This window comes from Panthera uncia (genome assembly GCF_023721935.1).
Source record: "Panthera uncia isolate 11264 chromosome A3 unlocalized genomic scaffold, Puncia_PCG_1.0 HiC_scaffold_12, whole genome shotgun sequence".
Lineage (NCBI taxonomy): Eukaryota > Metazoa > Chordata > Mammalia > Carnivora > Felidae > Panthera > Panthera uncia.
Window position 1 is genome coordinate 9,108,662 of NW_026057579.1, and position 22,942 is coordinate 9,131,603.

At 39.0% G+C, this 22,942-nt stretch overlaps 1 protein-coding gene across 2 annotated transcripts; it reads left to right on the forward strand.

Moving 5' to 3' along the window:
- The first annotated feature begins 220 nt into the window (after nt 1-220).
- Nucleotides 221-15,495, forward strand: SOS1 (SOS Ras/Rac guanine nucleotide exchange factor 1). Of its 2 annotated transcripts, XM_049652252.1 has the most exons (6): nt 221-3,074; nt 3,287-3,403; nt 4,908-5,172; nt 11,135-11,179; nt 12,873-12,991; nt 13,872-15,495. In XM_049652252.1, the coding sequence occupies exons 2-6, from the start codon at nt 3,311-3,313 to the stop codon at nt 14,361-14,363; spliced, it is 1,014 nt and encodes a 337-aa protein (XP_049508209.1). In that variant the 5' UTR covers nt 221-3,074; nt 3,287-3,310; the 3' UTR covers nt 14,364-15,495. The 2 variants fall into 2 exon arrangements, with proteins under 2 accessions (XP_049508209.1, XP_049508210.1); XM_049652253.1 differs by lacking the exon at nt 11,135-11,179 and having other exon boundaries at nt 222-3,074.
- The last annotated feature ends 7,447 nt before the right edge of the window (nt 15,496-22,942 follow it).

The following is a 22,942-nucleotide window of genomic DNA, read 5'->3' on the forward strand; positions in this document are numbered from 1 at the left end:
CCCAGACAGCTGTCACCAGAGCAGGGTATGTAAAATGATCTATTGAAAAAAATTACGCTTTAACAGTATATAATATTCAGGTCTTTGTATATACTTATACTAAATTTTTTATTCAAAAATTTATATATATATATATATATATATATATACATACACACACACATATATATACATATATATATATATATATAGAGAGAGAGAGAGAGAGAGAAGGGGGGAGGGAGAGAGAGAGAGGATCCATGCTTAAACATTTGTTACTGATGGAAGTGTATGATCAACAAAATTTGGACACCCTCTCTTTGGTCACTTATTCTTCTTTTAACTAGCCATTAATATGTCATAAGATAATTTCCACATTTTATCCTGAGCTCTTTTAAAATGCTACTTATAAGCATTTTCACAACTTCATTCAAGTATACTTTCAACACACACAACATCCCATAACTTAGTGCCCTCCATCTTCCCAGTGGCAGTCATTACACCACCACCCATTCAGTCCCTCAGGCACAAAGCTGAGAATCTTCTTTCTCAGCCCCCACCCTCTGCCCAAAACAGTTAATCAGTTGTTGTGGAGTCTACCCCTTAAATACGTGTGCATTCCCCTCTATCCCTGTGGACCCTAAGATAGCCCCCATCATCTCAACAGGGCTACGTTCATCCTGCTAACTGATCATCCTCCTTCCCGTCTTAACTCCTTCTAACCCATTTAGCTTCATAGTCCAGCCAGAGTAATCCTTCTAGAATGCAAAGATGCTAATAATGTCCTAACTATTGAATACAAATTAAGCTCTTTAAAAAAGCCTCTTTATGATCCAATCCAGGTACTGCTACCCACAAACTCTTCATAGTTGGGCCATCAATGTGTGACCAGTAATGAAAAGTTGATTCCAGCTGCCCTTAAATATGTGTACTGTACGGGCACGTTTGTCAGACTGAACATTGAGCTAAGTGCATCACGCAACTTAGTGTAGTGGAGAATATAACTGGCTGCAAGTAAAAGAGCCAAGTCAAGTGACAGGCAGATGTGGAAAATAAAAAGCCTGAGCATTTTAGAACACATCGTAAATTTGACTCATGAATGTACAATCAAGAGTAGCCTAGGTGCTAGGAAATAGCCAACTAAGACACTTAAAAACTGGATACTTTTTAGAACCAAACAGGCATGGATGTCTATCATATTTCATTACTGCTGACCTATTCACTGAGCTTGAGTCATTTATCTTTACAAGAATGAGGGCAAATATTCAGGTAGTTGAAAGTAGGCCTCTACCACAAAAGCCTTTGGACCCACTTGACTAGGATTAGAACCTAAGCGTCTGTTACTTTGTTCGTTCCTCTCCTCATCCTGTGCACAACCTGCAGTGACGGAGGACCAGAACCACTGATGCCTTGCCCGCGTCTGTCCTTGCAGCCTGCACCCTTCCTGAGCCCATACGCCAAAGCCCTGTGGTCTGGCCGTACTAACCAACGTACTGTCTCTGAGTATGCCTTCTGAGCTTCGTCGCAAACCAGCGCCTTCTAACACCTAGATGCTTTGCCTAGAATCCCCTTCCAGCTTACTCTGCTCATTTGACTTCGCTCATTGTTAGAGACTTTTTAGGCATCACTTCATCTGTGATGCTTTTTCTATTCACACCAGCCCAAGGCAGAGTTAGGCACACGTCCTCGGCGGCCTCACAGCATCTTACGCATTACTCTAATGCAGTACTGACCAAATTGTACTGTAGCCCACGTTCAAAGCTTTGAACTCCTTGAGATCAGGGACTGTGTGTCTTGTTCATCTCTGTGTCTGCGGTACTAAGACAGTGCTGGGCATACAGCGGAGACTCAGTCCTTGTGTACTGAGTGAATGAACTCAGGTACTCATACATTCCCTTTTCTTTAGTGGAAAGTACTTCAGGGGAAGACGCAGAAGCCTAAGAGACCAGGCCAAGAATAGCAACAATAGCATCAACAATCACAACCGTAGCTAATTAAGCATTTACTTTAGTCAGACCTTATTCTAAGCCTGTACATACATTTACTCACTTATTTCTCACAACAACCCTGCTATCCTCATTTTACAGATGAGAAAACCAAGGCATAGAGAAGTTAAGCAACTTGCACAAGACCACGCAAGTAGAGTGCAGCAGAGTTGGCTCCAGAACCTTTATGCTAGAACAGAAAGGAACTCAGGTGCTCCTGGAACCACAGGGCTGTGTACAGAATGAGAGCGCCTGTTACCTGGTTCCTTCTCCTCCTCACCCAGCGCACAGCCTGCAGTGATGTGGAAACTGGAGCTCATTTTCGACATTGCCACTAAATCTAAAAGTGCTGAAGATCAGAATAGAAATAAATTCTATGCAGTGCTGTGTTTGCTAGGCTTGCAGAGCCTTCCACACTCCCATGAGCAAGCCTATCCGAGCGGTACTGCCTCCGAATTACAAATCCTTAGCAACCTTTGAATAAGCAGAAAGTATGATCCTCTGAATTTAACATTTTCCTCTTTGGCCAGAAATACGTGTTATTAAGTGATGGGTTATTCTTAAAATTCCTTTAACAGAACGGTGACTTATGTCAAATACCATGTGGTTTTGGAGGTACGGAAAATTGGGGAGTCCTGATAAAACTCTTAAATTTCGTTAAACTTGGTCCCCCTTTTTCTTGGGTATTTATAAAACTTAAGTGTCACAGAATAATTTGATACTTACAAAAATGTTTCTCTCGATATTTAGGTAGCTGGTTGTTTCTCATAGAATGGAAATCTGTGCCTTAAATCTTTGGTTATGGTGATTGAGATGGTACATTGTACATACGTTACTGTACACGTACATATTGATTGTACCTATGCCTACAGTTACTGACAAAAAAACTAGCTGGTTCCTTTTTCATCCTTGAAATAATTTCATTATTATCTTCTAGGAATTTATCTAACTAATATCTTGAAAACAGAAGAAGGCAACCCTGAGGTCCTAAAAAGGCATGGAAAAGAGCTTATAAACTTTAGCAAAAGGAGGAAAGTAGCAGAAATAACAGGAGAGATCCAGCAGTACCAAAATCAGCCTTATTGTTTACGAGTAGAATCAGATATCAAAGTAAGTTGAATTATTTGAGGATACATCTTTCTAATTAAGTTTATAAACCGGCTGATGAAAGACAGGTTTATTTCAGAGAAGAGATAAAGGAAAATAAAACTAAAAATAACTCAAAGTTTCTTTTGTTAAATGTTTTCTGCAGTTATTTTTGTGAATGTCAGACTGCATTTAAAATATTTAATATTAATAACTGTTTATTTCTTTGCATTTAGAGGTTCTTTGAAAATTTGAATCCAATGGGAAATAGCATGGAAAAAGAATTTACAGATTATCTTTTCAACAAATCCTTAGAAATAGAACCGCGAAACCCTAAGCCTCTCCCAAGATTTGTAAGCATACATATATTCATATTTCTTTCATATTTGTATATCTTTTGCAGTTATCGATATCTGGTGATGTCATTAACACCATATGTGTTGCACAGATTAGTTTTCCATAAGGGCATTCGGGGATGAAGTGCACAGGTGATGGATAAAAGTAATGAATAAATGCTTAATAAATATGCTCAGGAATATTCCATTTGGCTGCATATAAGTGAGCAGTAATATTAATCTGAATAAATCCTGGTACACGAAGAAATTGGGCAAATAAATAAGTTTTGTTTTTTGTTTAAAAAATATTTTTAATGTTTATTTATTTTTGAGAGAGAGGGGGAGGGAGGGAGCACAAGTGGGAGAGGGGCAGAGAGACAGGGAGACACAGAATCCGAAGCAGGCTCCAGACTCTGAGGTGTCAGCACAGAGCCCAATGTGGGGCTTGAACCCGTGACCCATGAGATCGTGACCTGAGCCGAAGTTGGCCACTTAACCGACTGAGCCACCCACGCACCCCAGTCATTTTTTTTTTTTAAACAAAAATGTTATCCAAGATTTCCTTTAAGGGCAGAAATTTGATTAATTTATACCAATCCTTTTATAATAAACATGTATTTATGACTTTTCTAAAGTAATGACTTAGGAAAACTTTTAACTATGAATCATTAGCCATAATAATAACAGGTTTGGTTAAAGATACTTTTGTGGGGGAAATAAAGTTTCCATTGTTTTCTTTACTTGCCAGTGCCTGGCCAACTTTATGTTTAGTATCATCACCTCACTGATCTGAACATAATCTCTCTTGTTCATAAGAAAGTAAAAAAATCAATAAGTAAATATAAATGGCTTCCTACGTAACCAAGATAAATTTCAAAGTATCTGTGAACTAAAGCCTATGCAATTACCTCACAAGAAAATTTCTCAAGGCCTAAACCAGTTTCTCAAAAGATGGACTAAAAACAGAAAATTGGAAATAGCTATAGAGTCTTGCTCCAAAGAGGCTCGCTAATAGCACCCTGTAAGAAAATTTCAGAAACCTAAACATATACACACACAGATGAAAACTCCAGCAATTTAATGCATTTGTAAATAGCTCAAATGATTCCAGCATCACAGTATTACAGCATAGTAAGGTATCATAATTCATAATAATGATCCTGGCTTCTCCAGCAAGGTTAAATTCGTTCAACAGGGTCTATTTAAAAAGCTAGAGAAATCTACAATATATCTTAGAAAGAGTTCCATTCAAAAATACTAAGATAACAAATACTCTGGCATTTTTAGGACTAAGACTCAGCTATTTAAAGAAATTCATTGCCTAATATTTTAGATAGCCAAGGCTTTATGGAAATGGGATGTTAATATTTTAACTTGGACACTTTAGTTTTAATCATTATACAACTTCTTTACTAATGGTTTATGGTTTTCCTAGATATTGAGTTTTACCGGGCATATATAGAAAAACCTTCCTTTCTGTTATGGTGTTTTAAATACTGTGTTTCTTTTGTTGTGTTTACAGCCAAAAAAATACAGCTATCCCCTAAAATCTCCTGGTGTTCGTCCATCAAACCCAAGACCAGGTACCATGAGACATCCCACACCTCTGCAGCAGGAGCCAAGGAAAATTAGTTACAGTAGGATCCCCGAAAGTGAGACAGAAAGTACAGCATCTGCACCAAACTCTCCAAGAACACCGTTAACACCTCCTCCTGCTTCGGGTGCTTCTAGTACCACAGATGTTTGCAGCGTATTTGACTCTGATCATTCGAGCCCTTTTCACTCAAGTAGGTGCTAAAATTTTAAGTGCTTAAAAGTAGTTGTTAGTATTCTGTGTGCTAGCAGTAATAAAGAATCTGTATAACTTTTTTATTTTTTGTAAATTTGTACACAAATACCATTCCAAAAGATATTATTATAAAAATATAAAGCAAATTCTGAACTCCAGCAACTTATAATTTTTTTAAAAACCTGTTGGAATTGCTCTCTTTAAATTTATTATGCTTTACTGAAAGGACTGGTGATGAAAATTAGTAATTTAAGCTTGAAAATTGGTATTCGAGTATTTGCTTTCAGTTGGTGAATTTAACGTTTATTTATTTTTGAGACAGGGAGAGACAGCATGAATGGGGGAGGGTCAGAGAGAGAGGGAGACACAGAATCTGAAACAGGCTCCAGGCTCCGAGCCATCAGCCCAGAGCCTGACGCGGGGCTCGAACTCACGGACCGTGAGATCGTGACCTGGCTGAAGTCGGACGCTTAACCGACTGCGCCACCCAGGCGCCCCTCAGTTGGTGAATTTAAAATGGCATCCCTCATATCCAGAGAAAACAAAGGTAACTCCTGAAATCTGCAAGGATTGTCAGTCCGACGCTTTAAATGCTGCCTCCAAAATTATTATCTCCGCATACTACTCAGTACATCATTCCGGTTCCACCAAACTCTGTAGTTTCAGATTTTGCAGCAAGAATCAAATTCAAACTCTTCCTTAGTCTGCACCGTCTGGCAGACAGTATGTGGTGCCCGCTAATCCACTGCCTGTGCTTTCCAGCCCAGCCGGACAGATCTCCCAGACTGCACACTGTTGCTCACCCCTTTCTTATTTCTAGACCAGTGTCGTCTAATAGAAATGTAATATGAGCCACGTATGTACTTCAAATGTTCTACAGCCCCATTTTAAAAAGCAAAAAGAATTAGGTGAAATTAATTTGATTAATATATTTTATTTAACTCAGTGTATGCAGAATGTCATTTCAGCATGAACTCAGTATGAAAAGTTACTGAGATATTTTACATTCTCTTTTTTGTTCTAAACCATCCAAATCCCATATGCATTTTACACTTACAGCACACCTCAATTCAGACCAGCCACATTCACATGTTTAATCCACACATGGCTGGTGGCTACCAAACTGTAATGCTCAGCTCTAGCCCTCTGAAGAGACTACGTTTTATACATGGGTCACCCTGCTTCCACTGACTTTCTAATCAATTCCACGTGCAGTTTTAAAGCTCTAAGAACACACAGCCTTTTTCCATTTGTTCAGTATTAAATCCAAACTTGAATCCCATCACCTTTAACCCTCTCACAGCCACTTGCACATGCTTTTCCCATTGGCTGTCAGCTCAATGTACAGACCAAGTTCAACCCCAGTATCTGGCAGCACAGAATCCAGTCCTGAGGGACAGCGTGTCATTATTGTGGGGAGGAGGTCGAGAGGCGGGTGACCTAGGAGTTAGGAATCAGAGGATCTAACTTTTTAACAAAAATCGACTTAAAATTATTCTTTGAAGGTATATTATTTTGAGATTTGGTCCAGAATCCTATTTATTTATTCCTGTGTTATACATACATTTGTAGTTACCCAGAAGTTTGTCTTGTCTGTTGACCACCCTAAAGTGTGTTTGTTTGGAGAATTACTACATCTTGGCTTTATTTTGCTCCTGGGGGTTATGGAGTCACGTTATATACATATATTTCTGATAAGTTCAAATAAATACCAGGTTAAGAAAAAAAATCCCACCTATTCTCCCCAATCCTCTAAAGCTAAGTAATGAAACCAGCATTTTTTGCAGTATACCCCACCTAAAATCATTTTTTCTTCTGCCCACTTAACTGTTTGCAGGGTTGTTTTTTTTTTTCTTGAAGCAGAGAGCTAGTCTGTATTATAAGGATTCCCAAATAAGTAAATTATTGAAGTCCTGTGAAAGCTATCAACTGCAAATTCTACTTCTCCTAGTTTAAAAAGTAGCTACAAATGGAAGAGGTGGGGAAACGGGAGATAAGTTACCTGCTAGTTCCCTACTAGTTCCCTACTAGTGCTGAATCTTTACGATAACTAGCCAAAAGGGGAAGAAGGGGTTGTCTTGGAATGCAGCGGTCTGGAGCTGTGCTCTGCCGTGTGTGGCGGTGGAACAGGATTAAATACTGGACAAGTGGAGAAACCACTGTTCCAGGAGTTGGGCTTTGTAGTCTTAGCTTTGGGGGATTTCTCAATTTCACTTTCTTTGTGATAAAGAAAACACCTACTCCTATTCCTTTTGCTCTTGGTAGAAACTGAAAATAACTGACTTCGAAATGAAAAAACCTAGCCAAGTCTAAAACCATCTGTATGTTCAGTTAGTCGCTTACTTAAAACTTACGTGGCCTGCGTGTAGTAAAGATCCTCATCTGCTGTTGACCTCACTTCTGCTTAACAGATCTGCTGGTACCATGGGGGCCACCACCTTGCCCACTGTGTTGCCACCACAGCGTGAACTCCCCCTTCCTCAGGGCCTGGCAGGAAAGAGCTGCCGTGCCTACATTCTTACGTCATCTGAACACCTGCCACTCAACAGAACAGCAGAAAGTTCCGCTGCCTAAGTTTTTCAAAAGGCAGTTTGACCAGAATTTTTGATCAGTTATAATAGTACTGTTTTGCTTCATATAGTTTTGTCTTTCAGAATGATTTACTTTAAAACCGTACTTGAGGCACCTCGGTGGCTCAGTCGGTTGAGCGTCCGACTTCGGCTCAGGTCATGATCTTGTGGTCTGTGAGTTCAAGCCCCGCGTCGGGCTCTGTGCTGACAGCTCAGAGCCTGGAGCCTGCTTCGGATTCTGTGTGTGTGTGTGTGTGTGTGTGTGTGTGTGTGTGTGTGTGTGTCTGCCCCTGCCCCGCTCATGCTCTGTCTCCCTCCCTCTCTCTCAAAAATAAACATTTAAAAAAAATTAAAAAAAACAAAACCATACTTAATTTTTCAGCCAGTATCTGTTGCATACCTCACTCCTTGCCCAGCACTCCTACATCACATTTTCTCTGGTAAAGTTTATAAATCTTACTGAGAGAGAGGAAAAATAATCATGGTTCAAAGAAAATCACAGTTTAGTGCTTTAACCATTGTTAAATGCTGCAATTCTCTCTTCGTACTGTGTTTATTTTTCACTCTCAGTAAGATTGCAAGCTTAACTAGAGAAGATACGTAAGGGCTTAGCAAAGCAAAGTGCTAAATGAGTGGTGAAGACATAATGCTGTAGGAGTTTACACAAACGATGACCACAGAATGGGCAAGAATGGTCACATCAAGCTTTGTGGTGAGGAACCTGGCCATCCTCTTAGTGCACCCACATACACCCTCACATTCAGAGCCCTGCCCCACACCTTGCCCTGGCCAGCTCCACCTTTGAGGTGATGATGACAGTGGCCCTGACCAGGGGAGAGACCACCCAGCTCGCTTGCTTTGTCTCTGCTGCTCTAACAAGGTGGAGAGGATGAGATGCTCTAGGGACCTCCCTGTGTAAAGACGGCCTGGTCAGAGAAGGGAGCCAGAGGCCCCACCTGGTCTGTGTGCTGCAGATGAGCTTAGCTGTGTCCCTCCGCAGGGGAAGCTTTGACAAGAAAAGATGGTAGTCCAAGCTTGAAGCTGGAATGCAAGGCTTTTCTTCCTAGAAGATTCTTGTAGGTGCTTAGTTTCTGATCTCAAATGAATTTGCATAACAGGCTTTTGTGAGTTTAAGAAGTTATTCATGATTGATTTTTGTCTATAGGGAAATTTTTGTCTATAGGGAAATGCTTATTTCTATTTTAAGAAAGACTCATTTATAAATTGAAAGCATCTTGAACGGTGGTTTCAATCCTGACTGTGCAGTATGATCCCGTGGGGAGCTTAAAAAAAAATACCTATATGCCCAGCCCCTGTTTGAATAAGACTGGTATTAGCACTAGGAATCAGTAATTTTTAAAAGCTTTCCAGGGGGTTCTTTTTTTTTATTTTTTAATTTTTTTAATGTTTATTTTTGAGAGAGAGAGAGAAAGAGTGTGACTGGAAGAGGGGCAGAGAGAGGAGACACAGAATCTAAAGTAGGCTCCAGGCCCTGAGCTGTCAGCACAGAGTCGAGTGCAGGGCTTGAACCCACAAACCGTGAGATCATGACCTGAGCCGAAGTCGGACACTTAACCGACTAAGCCACCCAGGCACTCCAAAAGCTTGAGACTGAGAACCACTGAGCTGTCATTTGGGATTTGTACTTAACAAGTTAATACTTTTTTAATTAAGTGGGTTTTCACTCCTAACTCATTATAAGTAAATTTGTTCACTGACAAGGATTTCTAGTATATATTTCTTGATTAGAGCATGTATAATTCAAAGAGGGTTGGTTTTTTTTTTTTTTTTTTTTTTTTTTGGCATTTTCCAGGCAGTGAGACCATGAAATCCATTTATAATGACAAATCAGAAAAGTGCCCTTGATTTACCAAACATACAAATCTAAGCCTGCGACATACATATATATAAATATGACCAAAACCAAGTCTGTGTATGCACAAGTGTTTATGTATAGGTATAATAATTCTTTTTACAAGTCTGCAGTTTATAACTATCATAAGCTTTGTGTTTTTATTTTATTCCCGTATTATACTAAGTGTACTACCATATTCTTGAGGCTTATCTCCAGGAGGCATATTTATTTCCTTTCCAAGAAAAGTAGAAAAAACATAAGTAGGTAAACACTAAAGGTAAATACTCCCTTAACCCCTGTTATGCCTAATAAGCAGTGGAGTGAATCATTGACAGAGCAACTGCTTCATTTAATATCAAAGTATAAAAATTAATCTTCTGAGAGATAACTTATCAGAATTAGCTGGATTGCTACCTTTGGTAACTGTGGCCTCCAAATAAGTATCAGTACATAAGGAAGGGAGATTAATGGGATAGATTGTTAGAAACTGGGGTATATGGAAAATAAACCCATAGCTATAGAAGTAGCAATCACATTAATAATCTTGCCAACTGAACCTGGAACATAAAATTATTCTTGTTCTCACCAAAGAAGCTAAAAGAAACAGTGGTCCAAATTGAGTGCTTGTCTATTGTGGAAAGAGAGACAGGGGGAGAGACAAACCTGAGTTTTAAAAAATCAGCTGAGTCTAGTGTTACAGGAATTATTTTAGTCTCGTGGATATTATCTCTTCCGTATGTTGGTAATATGAGACAGTGTAACATAGACAACTATGTTGATTTAGAACCACTACAGATAACTTAACCTTTTGTCTGTTTTTCGCCTTTATTGCTCTTGGGGCTTTGACTTTTATGGTTTTCAGTTTTTTTCTTAGATGAATTAATAATCTGTTGAAGCATTGTAAAATTGTCAGTGAGTTTCCTGTACAAAATGTGTCTAAGTGCCAAATATTAATTGATTTTTTTAAAGAAGTGTTCAAGAATATAGAAGGGAAAAGGCTATATCACTTTCAAGCTTGTTTTGTAATATCCAAAGCTGTAGTTATTTTGTCATGCTCTAAGAATAATTTCGTAAGTATATAATATTAGTAAGAAATTCCCTTTTATTTTTCAATTTACTAACATAAATTCATTGTTTACTACTTATTTCACACAGTTGAGTTTTCAAAATAATCTCTAGTAAGTGACATATTTTTATATGTCCAGCTGAATTCTTTGCTTGAATTGAGTTTGTACATATTTTAAAAGTATTCCACTAATAGAGAAAACTTTAGTTTCCTCATGAATGCTTTTCATTGAATTATTATGGCATCAGGTAGTGAATCTAAAAGGAATCTTCAACATTCCCAGTATGATATTAACTCAATTCTTTATTTTTCTCAAAACTGAGACGTAATGAGCTTTTACGAAAAAGACTGTTGTACCCTTCTTTACTTGAATGACAAAAATAACATTTCTATCGTGGATGAATTTCTGCAGATGAGTTGAATTTATCAACGAAAGAAAAAAATCTGCTTCTCTTGTTTCCTTTCACAGGCAGCGATACCGTCTTTGTCCAAGTTTCACTGCCCCATGGCCCAAGTTAGTATATTTAGTTTAAGACTCCTAATTCTTGCTTTGGCTTCAAAAATTAAACCAAGTGCCCCCCTCCCTGCTAAAACTCTTCTTGGGCCTGGCAGCACTGGTACCCCGCTTGCAACATCTTAGAATTGAGGCCTTCCCTTGTGCTACCTTTTGATCATAGATGATTTGCTTAAACGTATATACTCTTCATGCTTTTTGTAAAACCCTTTTCTCTTTTAAAAAAACATTATTATATGGGTGACTTCCACATTTAACCATTTCTCTTTCCCAACTGTAGAGTTCTTAGTAGTATTTTAATGCTCAACTTAAAAAAAAAAAAAAAAGCAAGAGCATGCATGCGCATATGGGAATGCTGGCGGCTACGGGCAGCGTCTGAGTCACAAGATACACTTAGCCTGACGACCTTGGCACAGACTGCAGGCAAATGACCGTAATTTGGCTTTAGAAAAACTATCTTATAGTTGTAACTACTTAAATCATGCGGCCTAAATATTCATCACTGTTAAGCGAAATAAAGTGCCATTACAGATATTTGCTTTTATTTTTAAAGTCAACTAACAATTCACCAAATTAGTCCATAAATTTTAAGCTAATAGGTTAATGGTTTTTGCTGTCCTTCATACAAATGGTTTCAAAATGTATCCAATGGAAGACATTAGTTATAAACTAATTAACTTATTACATAGTCTTTTAAGAAAAAAGGTAGGTGATTAAAATGTTTCTCATTTGAATAACATCAGTACACAAAGTACTCTTTAAGTTCTATATTGTTATAACATTTAGTTGACAAAAGCTTAAAGGAAAATGAGAACCTGCCAAGTATAATTCTGGATGATCATTTAAGTATTTTTTCATATCTTTTTTATACTGTGCATAAACTAACAACTTACATGAATGTTGTCTTTCATAATGTAATTATTTTATGCCTAGATTATGCCCTTGTCATCATAAATGTCTATAGGATGAGTTCTGATTAGAAGCTTTACTCACCTGTCTTGTGCCAGTTCATCAACTTTTTAAATCCGGTTCACTAGATTTAGTGTAATTTCTGTTTTTATCAGGGCTGCCTCACTCATCTTAAATAGCTCCATCACAATTAAAATGTTTGGATTAGAGTATGATGAACCCGATTTTCTGCCAAGGAGAGCCAGCCTATATGTAAGCAAAGTGAGGAGAGACCCCTCCCCCAGACACAAGATTCTTCCTGGCATCCTTTGAGACAGTCGCTGGGGAGAGCAGTTAAGATCAGAAACTAATCCCAAGGACTGACTACCACCTAATGGCAGGGAGATTCTATACTAGTACAGTCAGGGAAAGAAAATGAGCCCATCACAAAGGCCTAACAAAATTACCATTCCAAAGGTTTCTCCCAGAAATCTGAGAATCATACCCAAATAAAAACTTCCAATAATTAACAGTGGGAATGTTATTTTGTTCCAAAAGCAAAATAACAGAATATCTTAGGCAGCTTTTTTTTCCCCTGAAAATTCTGCTAAGAAATTTCTGCATGCTTTTATAGCAGTTTGCTTTGATAAAGGAAATACTACCGTGTATTGGTTTATTGAACTGCTTTTGATAATTCTGTACATTTCTTTTAATAAATATAAGCAGTTTCCAGCTAAGCCTTTTCAGGATTAATAGATGAGATAAAATTCCTGTGAACTGTTAAAAAAAATTTCACATCCTACAGGATCTGCTTCAGTATCATCTATAAGTTTAACCAAGGGCACTGACGAAGTGCCTGTCCCCCCTCCTGTTCCTCCACGAAGACGGCCAGAATCTGCCCCCGCGGAATCTTCGCCATCTAAGGTACGTAGAGAGTCCTGTCATCTGGAGCCCAGAGTCATTACAGTTACATTAGAATCACTTGCCTGTGTCTAGTTTAGTTCCTACCAGATTAGGTCAACACTTCAGGGTATCTGGGCTTAACTGAGTTTAGACGAGGACTAAATACGGATTTACCCTGCGGTAATATTTATTTCCTATCTTCTGAAAGTAGTTTTTTGGTATGTTTTCAAAACCCTGTGAGTCTAAATCATGGGTACTGTCCAGGAGAAAACAAGTTTAATCCCAAAAGAGTAGAATGTAGTCTCACGCAGACCACACAGAGAAAGAAAAGCAAAGAGGTGTGAAGCTTTCTATATGAAAGCACGTTTTAAGTGAAACTTAAACATGACCCGTCTGCGCCCTCGATAATAAATCTGATATGCTTTTAAACGGGATTTTCATAACAGTTCTGGGTTGGAAGAGACCTTAAAGACTTGCAATAGCTATTTTTTTCCACTTGTTTAAATTTCTTTCTTTGCCAACTGTTGACTTGATTCGGTGGTTCTCAGAGGATCCGGAGAGCAGGGCACCTGGACAAGTCAGGACACTCTGCAGAGTGTCATAAAATGTGAACGTAGTAGTTTAAAATTGTAAGATTGACTTAGGTTAAGTCATAAATTGTCTTAGATTGATAGGTGCACAGTAGCAAACAACAAAATTTTGAGAAAAATTAAAACTTGGAAAAAAATTGTTTTTAATGAATTGGCATAACTCCCTCCCTTTAAAAAATATGGCAAAACCCCCTGATCCGTGCCTCGCGCTCTTCCAACAGTGTGTTTGAAGACCCCAATTCTTAATATAGTCACAGTACTGCATAAATTAATAATAAATGTGTGTTTTATTCCTTTTTCATTTGTGTTAGATTATGTCTAAGCATTTGGACAGCCCCCCAGCAATTCCTCCTAGACAGCCCACATCAAAAGCCTATTCACCGCGGTATTCAATAGCAGACCGGACCTCTCTATCAGACCCTCCCGAGAGCCCTCCCTTATTACCACCACGAGAACCTGTGAGGACACCTGATGTTTTCTCCAGCTCACCACTACATCTCCAGCCTCCCCCTTTGGGCAAAAAAAGCGATCATGGCAATGCCTTCTTCCCAAACAGCCCTTCCCCATTTACGCCACCTCCTCCTCAAACACCTTCTCCTCATGGCACGAGAAGGCATCTGCCATCACCACCACTGACACAAGAAGTGGACCTTCCTTCCATCACTGGGCCGCCGGTTCCTCCACGACAAAGCACTTCTCAACATATCCCTAAACTCCCTCCAAAAACTTATAAAAGGGAGCACACACACCCCTCCATGCACAGAGATGGACCACCACTGTTGGAGAACGCCCATTCTTCCTGAGTGTCTCTGTTCCAGGATGGACATTTTCCTAGCCCCAAATCCATTGCTGGCAATGGATGCACGGAATGTGCCAGCACTGAGGAGTTACAGTGACAACTCCAAACACTAACGACTCTACTTCAAGATGCAGTATAAGACAATGAATTTTAACCTAGACATAATTATAAAATGAAAATGGTATTCGTTTAGATACGGAAAGACTGATGTAGAGGAATTGGACAACTGATTGCACCTGAAAATCAAGTAAAGGGACTTTTTCCAGCCAATAGGCAGGAGTCCTCTTTTTGTGAAGTGATCTTTATCGTTAAAGGGATGGAAAACATAGTCTAGTGTCCAGCAGGCCCACATGATGACAGTTTTTGTAATTCAAAATATGCACTTTTTAAAAAGAAATCTTAAACAGGGATCTTCATATCTCCTTTGTTTTCCTTTGCTTTTACTCATCCTACTTTAGAATATTTTCCTAGAAATCATTTAAAGGACTGTGGGGAGTGGCTGTGGTGCCTGACCTTGTGGGAGTCCAGGCCCCGTGCTGTGCCACAGTCCCGTTTACAGGTTATTACAGTGAAGTGAATGGGTACCGAGGCTTCACCAAAGAGGTACTTTTTTTTCTTTTTCTTTCTTTTTTTTTTTTTTTTTAGGAATAATTATATTAATTTTAAGAGCATTCCCCCACCCACCCTCCCTACAAACAAAATATGGTGGTGATGCCTTCAAACAAGAAGTTTTGTGTCATTAACATGACAGAAGAACTTTTAAAAAAAATGTAACTGTCAAGTATACGATTTACATTTAGGAGACTGTTAATCTGTGCTAGATTGTTATTGCCCCTCCCCACCCCCCACAAAAGTTTACTGGTAACCCATGTCATGGCTCATAGCCGTCCCTCTAACCATTCTCTGGAAATGCAGTCACCCAGTGTGGAAAGGAGCATTGCTGGGCGTCCCTGACACCGCTCATGTTTTACGGATAGTTGAGTAATCCGCAGATCTAGAATTACCTTGCATTGCCGAAATCATGTGTATATAGTGAATGTTATATAATAAACCTGGCAGGTCTGTTTTAATTTAATTGAATAAAGATACAAATACTTTGTTTGGCTGGCATATATTAAATTATTATATGGAGAAAATGGTTGATTCTTATTTCTTTCAGTTGAAACACACACACACACACACACACACACACACGCACGCAAACACTAAGCATAAAAGCACGTATTGTGGTACGCCTTGGTTTCTAGTTCTGGATTGTATGTATTCATCTTAAAGAATGATAAAAAGTTGCAGTTTGGCATGTAGGAAAAAAATTTGGTTAGAATAGGATGGGTATCTTTTAAGCAGAACTTTGTAAGTTTTTTAATTTGCTAAGCAACATGTATACAGTTTGTTAGTTTATATTAAACATTCTACCTTGCTTGAGGTCTTTGCTCTATCAAAACTATTCATAATAGAACATCTACCTACATCATTAATATCATAATATGGATTATTCATTAAGCCTATGTACTGATCTTCTGAGTCTAACAAATACTGTGACTGAAATGCATGCAACTTGTTGAAGAGAAAAAGTTTTATTAATCTCCACTCTAATGTCTATGAAATGTGCAGCATTCCATCATTAGAGAGTCATCCATTCGTCAGTATCTGCATGTGTCCTCAGAATAATGAAGCAACATTTCAGCAATTCTGTTAACCATGCCATTAGAGACATTTTTAGAAGTGCTGCATCATGGTGCAAACCTAGTACTTTAATAATTTCCTGTGATATTTATTAGAGCATTAAATGTACATCACAGTAGTACAGTATATTGTCCTTTAAGACCAGAATGTTGATTGCATCACCATTAAGCAATCCCTCCTATCACATCCTTTCTTATTTATTTGTTAGAGTTGAATCTTTGTTTAATATCTGTACCATTCCTATTATGGTAGCCATTTTTCTCTCTGTAAAATGTCTCCTTTTAAAAGTCTCCCAAAAAATTAATTTCGAATCCACTCTTGTGTGCAACACGTCCATAAGACCATTCATTTAACAAGTGTTTATCTAAGCCTGCTTACTAGTGCTGCTACAATTAATCATAATACACATTCCAGAATCCCCCATGATTTTTTATTAGAACAGCCTCATTTTCCCTAGGGTTTCCCTTTGTCTGTCTTACTGATCACTTCTCTTTTTAATTACCCCACCCCACCCCACTCCATATGAGAACCTGAGAAGTCACATTGGAGCTCATTCAATATCTCCCTGGCCAGTGTGTTAGCCTTCATTAAAGGAGGCTTTTCAACCCGCCTGATCGTCTAAAGAGCAAAAGCTTAGATTTGGAGTTCTAATCATACTTCTCCCGAAGGGAACCAATCTTCTACCCCAGTGGTTCTAGGAGACCACTTCACTGTGCATCAGCACTGTGGATAGAGGATATTTGTATTCTGAAGCTGACATTTGGGTAAAAATATTTTCTGCAGTGGTGACTGCTTAGAAAAATTCCAATTGGGTGCCCTTAAATGGAGGTGGAGAAGACTGTATCCTTGCCTTCTTCATACATGAAACATGAATTAGCTGACAAATTTATTCTCTGTAGTAACTAAAATATACTTATTCAGGGACAAGAAGTGGCTGAGAAGACAAATGCATCACCACAAAATTCTGTTTTTGAATCCAGGACATTACAAGACAGTCAATGCAGCATGACTATTCCTAAACCACATCCCAAAACATGAAAAATTTCTTTTAGAAATGGAAATGTTCTTAGATGTGTCATCTTTGGATCACAAAATAAAAATATTTCAAGGTTGAATTTAAGTGGGCTATCAACCAAGAACAATACAAAGGGAGGCTTTTCACGTCTGAGCACTTTTTAAAACAGGAACAGATAGGTATATGTTTCTAAGTTTACTGAAAGATTATTTACTGTTCCCAGCCTTTCTAATGCATTTCAAGAATACAAATTATCAGGAAATAAACAAGCATTAAAAGTTTTCTTAATTAAAGGTTGTTGGGTATCAAAGGAGATATTTAGTCGATTACTACGCTCTAACAGCTCAAGAAATGTTTTAATGGGTCTGAATTTAGGAAAGCGCCTGCCACACTTCGTGATACTACAATCAACACAACAGTCTAGTGAACAAGTACCATTTCAGTTGGAGGCTATGTTATGGTTCTAAATTCTTCCTTAATGAGTTTTCTCATAAGTTGAAAATTACATAAACCGAAACTTGGTATCTGTGATCATGATCTTAATTCTCAAGTTTGGCTTACTCTAGTCATGTATTTCATCCTCTGTCTTTAAAGACGGCTTAAATTCAGTTTTAAGTGGCTCAGCAAAACAAATAATGGAAATGGAGGGAGAGGTTCCCAATTTGTTAGTGTTGTACATATCAAAGAAAACCTTTTATTTCCTCCAGATTTAGAAAGAAACTAACCATTTGTTTCTTGGTATTCTGCTGTGGGTAGGTTCACTTGTTCTTTTAACCTATATTGTATGACTGTTGCACAAGTGTAGGTCCTGTTGCACATTAATCTTTATCAGTAAAATACAAACCACAGGGTTAAAATTGGTTTGGCTGAAAGAATTATGCAGAATTATTTGTAAGGGAAAGTGATGACTTAATTTGTTTATTCAATATTTCTCCTTTGAAGCATCTCATTACTAACTTAAAATCAAAATCCCTTACACATGAGCCAATGAAATATTTTGAGCTCTGGTTAAGAAGCATGAAGTCTATATGATTAAACAAAAGCACCTAATACTTGTTTTGTAAATTTCATGCCTTATTTTCCATTTTTGACACCGTAAAGTGCATTTTCTGTCGACTGTGAGCAAATTTCCCTTTTGCCTTTAATGAAAATAGTGCATTAAGTAGCCAATTGCTGCAGAATTACAAAGCAAGTTAGCTAAAGGTGGATCACATTGGACTACCACTCAAACAAGATGCATAGCATGGAAGTCACATGTGGTGTGGCTTTAGGGAGAGCGCACCTGTGCCAGATGCATGCCACTTTCAGTAGCTGCCAAATGTGCCTTTAATTAAGAACATCTCTAATTTGTTTCTTCAGATCAAGTCAGCATTTGGGGGCGGGATCAGGGCAGGGGACCTTGGGGTGCAAATATCTGGTGAGACACACCAGAGAAGAAGCCTTTGTCAAAGTGACATGTATAACTTCAGTTGAAACGTGTTCATGTATATATGTGTGTGTGTGTGTGTGTGTGTGTGCGTGTGCGCGCGCGTGTGTGTGTATTTGCCTTTGTTTAGTAGCACGGTATTTGCTAAAATAATTGTCGAAAAATTGCTCTGTCAGTCTTACTTTGATGTAAAAATAAAGTGCAGTCTATACATCTAATATGGCCTTTGTACCTGACCATGTTCGTAGGTAATCTTTGTATTCTGCGTGCAGCAGTATTTGGTTTGCATTTAAAGTGAAAATAATGGCTGTTATTTTTCTGGCATTACTAAGATAAATTGAAAAATAATAAAGAAAAATGCCTTACCTAGTCCACAAGTGTATTATTTTTGTATTTATTTTAGAAAGCACTCTTTTCAAGATCAGTCGTGATTCTCATTTTAGCTTGTGCTTTCCACATGCAAATAGTTTGTTCTGTCTCATGGTCTTGCTTTGGAGACACTTTTTCCTGTATCATGTTCTCTATAAAAAGTTCAGTATTTCCTTCTGTATCAGGCTCTCTGACTGTAGTGAGCAGGAGGCCCTTGGGATGAAAATTAGGGACCTTCAGCATCACCTTTCAAAGGGCTGAGGGAGGCATTTGTATTCCATCAAAGTTTTAAGATCTCACAATTCCTTGACAGGCAAGTTTCACTGAGCCTGTTGGAAAGTGGCAGCCTGACATTCAGCAACTCTTTCTAGGCTTGGCATAAAAAGATACAGTTTATGGTTATACACTGTAAAGAATTACACACTGTCAAGAATTTTTGTAAGTGTGAGGTCATTCATGGTGAACTACAGAATGCAAAATTGATGAAAAACTGGGGTGCCTGGGTGGCTCAGTTAAACGTCTGACTTGATTTTGGCTCAGGTCATGATCTCACAGCCATGGGACTGACCCCCACATCGGGCTCTGCGTGGAGTGTGGAACCTGCTTGGGATTCTCTCTCTCCCTTTCTCTGTCTCAAAAATAAACCTTAAAACAATTGGGGGCACCTGGGTGGCTTAGTGGGTTAAGTGTCCAACTTCAGCTCAGGTCACGATCTCAGGGTTCATCAGTTGGAGCGCCACACTGGGCTCTGCACTGAGTGCAGAGCTTGCTTGGCATTCTCTCTCTCTCCCCCACCCGCCTCTCTCTCTCTCTCTCTCTCTCTCTCTCTCTCTGAAAAACAAACTTAAAAAGAATATGATGAAAACTTAGAGATCTCATACCCTTACTCAAAACTTAAGGCAGGTGAGGCCTGGAGCAGTGAGATGACTAAGCCAATATCACGTGGCAGTTAGTGACTGAGACAATTGGCTCAACTTTGACTCCTGGCATTTGGAGGACTGTTTTTAGGAACAGCTAAAATGTATTTGCGGTTCCCCTCCAAATTTAAAGACACACAATCATTAATTTGTACAAATTCCATTTATAGGCCACTGAAATCCAAGCAGGTATTATTGAGTATATTCTAGGTAATCAATTTAAGAGCTAAAGGAAAATAACATTAATGTTGATATTAGTCAGAAAATAACATTAACACTGATATTAGTCAACCTGGTTCTGAGTTTGCTCTTGAAATGTCACTTGAATTTTAACCAGGTGGTTTACTTTTTACTCATTTTAATCATGTTAGCTCATCACAGATTCAGGACAGTTAAGTCTCTAGGGTATAGCCCACAACTGGGCTAAAGATGTACATAGCTTCCAGAGGCAAGGAGAGCTTTGACAGAGTAGAATTCCAAAAAATCTTATCCAGGGCTCCTGGGTGGCTCAGTCGGTTGAGCATCCACCTTTGGCTCAAGTCATGATCTCACAGTTTATGAGTTCAAGCCCCACTCTGGGCTCTCTGCTATCAGAGCAGAACCCTCTTCAGATCCTCTGTCTCCCTCTCCCTGCCCCTCCCCTGCTTGTGCACGTTCTCTTCCTGTCTCTCAAAAATAAACATTTAAAAAAATCGTATGCACATTCTAACATTTTAAGACTGTTGATTCTCATTAGAGGCAAAAAAAAAAAAAAATGCAGTCCTTTTTTAGAAGCTAGTTTCTCTACCTTCATGACTCCTCAAGAAAAGGAAGAATCACTGTGGTAAAGTACAATAAGCAGTTGCTTTGGAATCACACATGTCTGTGTTCATATTCTGGTTCCATTACTTACTAGATGTGTAACTTTGGAGAAGTTACTTAAATAATCCTAGTCTCTGTTCCTCATCAACACATGAGGTTAATAGATCTACTGGGGACTATGTGAGGTTTAAAGGTGATATGTGTAAAACCCAATGCCTTTCACAGAATAGGTGCTTAATAAAGGTAACTAAAGATATAAGGGATATGCTTTCAAAGTCGGCCTGCTTTTAGGTATCTTTTAAGAAGCTGAGACTTCATCCTGAAGTCCCCCTAACTTGATTCTTTAGTATCCAGATTCCTTTGATGTTTACTATCACTTCAATTGGTTTTGAGTGACTGTATTATAAACATTTGATAGGGCCTATCTGACTATTCAAAAATATTTACTGTTCCAGGTCCACTTCTGATGTTAGGAATACAGCAATGAACAAAACAAACAAAAATCTCTATCATCATGAGATTGGTTATCTAGTGAGGAGATGTAGACAATAATAAGAAAGAGCATATAATACATTAGAATGTTGTAGCTGCTATGAACAACAAAAAATAAGTTTCCTGGGAATGTAGGGGACAGGTTGGTGATATATAAATGGGATGGTCAGAGTCAGCTCATGGAGAAGGTGGCATATAAGTAAAGAAGGAGGTGAAGGAAGGAGATGTGCAAGTGTCTGAGAAAGGAGTATGCCAGGTCATGGCGAAAGGCCAGTTCAAGAGCCTAGAGGCAGGAGCATACCTGGTACATGTAGCGAGGTTACAGAATAGGAGATGCCATCAGAGGTTTAATGGGATCCAGGTCACTTGTAATGACTTTGGCTTCCTTTAGAAATAAATAGAGCCCATAGAGCATTTGAGCAGGGGATCACTCTGGCTGCCATGTTGAGAATAATTAGGGGTTAAGACTGGGAGTAGGGAGGCTAGCCCAGTAGAAGGCAGCTTGGGCAAGGTGATAGCAGTGGAGGTGGTGGGAAGTTGTTCAGAGTCTGGATGGATTTGGAAGACAGCCAATTTGCTGAGAGCCTGAACATGGAGTTTAAGAAATAGAATTGTCAAGGATGACTTCAAGGTTTTTAGCCTGACCAACTAGAAGGACAAAGTTACCATTAACTGAAGTGGGAAAAGTAGAGTTGAAGCAGAGGCTAGGACACGTGAAGTTCAATAAATATGTCAGACATTTGAGGGGTGCCAGGAGGCAGTGGGAGATGTGAGTCCGAAATCTGGGAAAGAGTCTGGAACAAGGATATAAAATGGGGAATCACTTCCATAGAGATCATATTTTAAAGCTAGCCCACTGGATAAGATCACCAAAGAAGTACAGACTGGAAAAAGAAGATATCTAAGGAGAGCCCTGGGACCCTCTAACAAGAGAGAGAAGAAAGGAGAACCAGCAAATAGACAAAGAAGGAACTGCCAATGAAGAATGATGGCAGCCAAAAGGGTGTTGTGCCCTTGAAGCCTAGTAAATTATTTCAGAAGGAAGAGGTGATAAGCATGTCAAACACTATCTGATAGGGAGAGTGGAGTACTCATTTAGCAAGGTGAAAGTCAGTGATGATCTGGACATGACCGGTGTAGGGGGGAGGTGTGAGCCCAGTGAGTTTAAATTTTTTTTTAACATTTATTCCTTTTTTGAGACAGAGACAGTGTGAGCAGGGGGAAGGACAGAATCCGAAGCAGGCTCCAGGCTCTGAGCTGTCAGCACAGAGTCCAACGCGGGGCTCAAACTCATGAACTGTGAGATCGCAACCCTAGCCGAAGTCAGACGCTCAACCAACTGAGCCACCCAGGCGCCCTGTGAGCCCAGTGAGTTTAATGATAAGAGGCAAGAACTGGAGCAGTTTCCTCTTTCAAAGGTAAGCAGAGACGTGCAGCATAACTGGAACAGTCAAGATACTTTTTGCTTTAAAAATGGGAGAAATAAGAGCATGATTGTATGCTAAAGGGTTTGCCCCAGTTGGAAAATGTGATAAGGAGAGGGTGACCTAGTGCTAAATGGAAACAACCCACTTAGACAGAAACACACACAGTATCGAGCAACAGTCCTTTACAAAGTAGATCCCACTGTCTTCAGATGAACAGCTTTACATACACGAGGAGGGAACACAACACACTCCATTTTCCTGCTAAGAATTAAGAGAATTTTAATGCTCCTACCTCTGAAGGGAATGAGGGAAGAAGGCGGGAGGGGGAATCTATTTTATAGATAAGAAACATGTTTAGATGACTTACCGAGATCATGTATAAGCTCTTTGAAAACAACAAGTTTTGGAAAACAAGTTATTTGGGTAGAAAGCTCTTGACTATTTTGCATG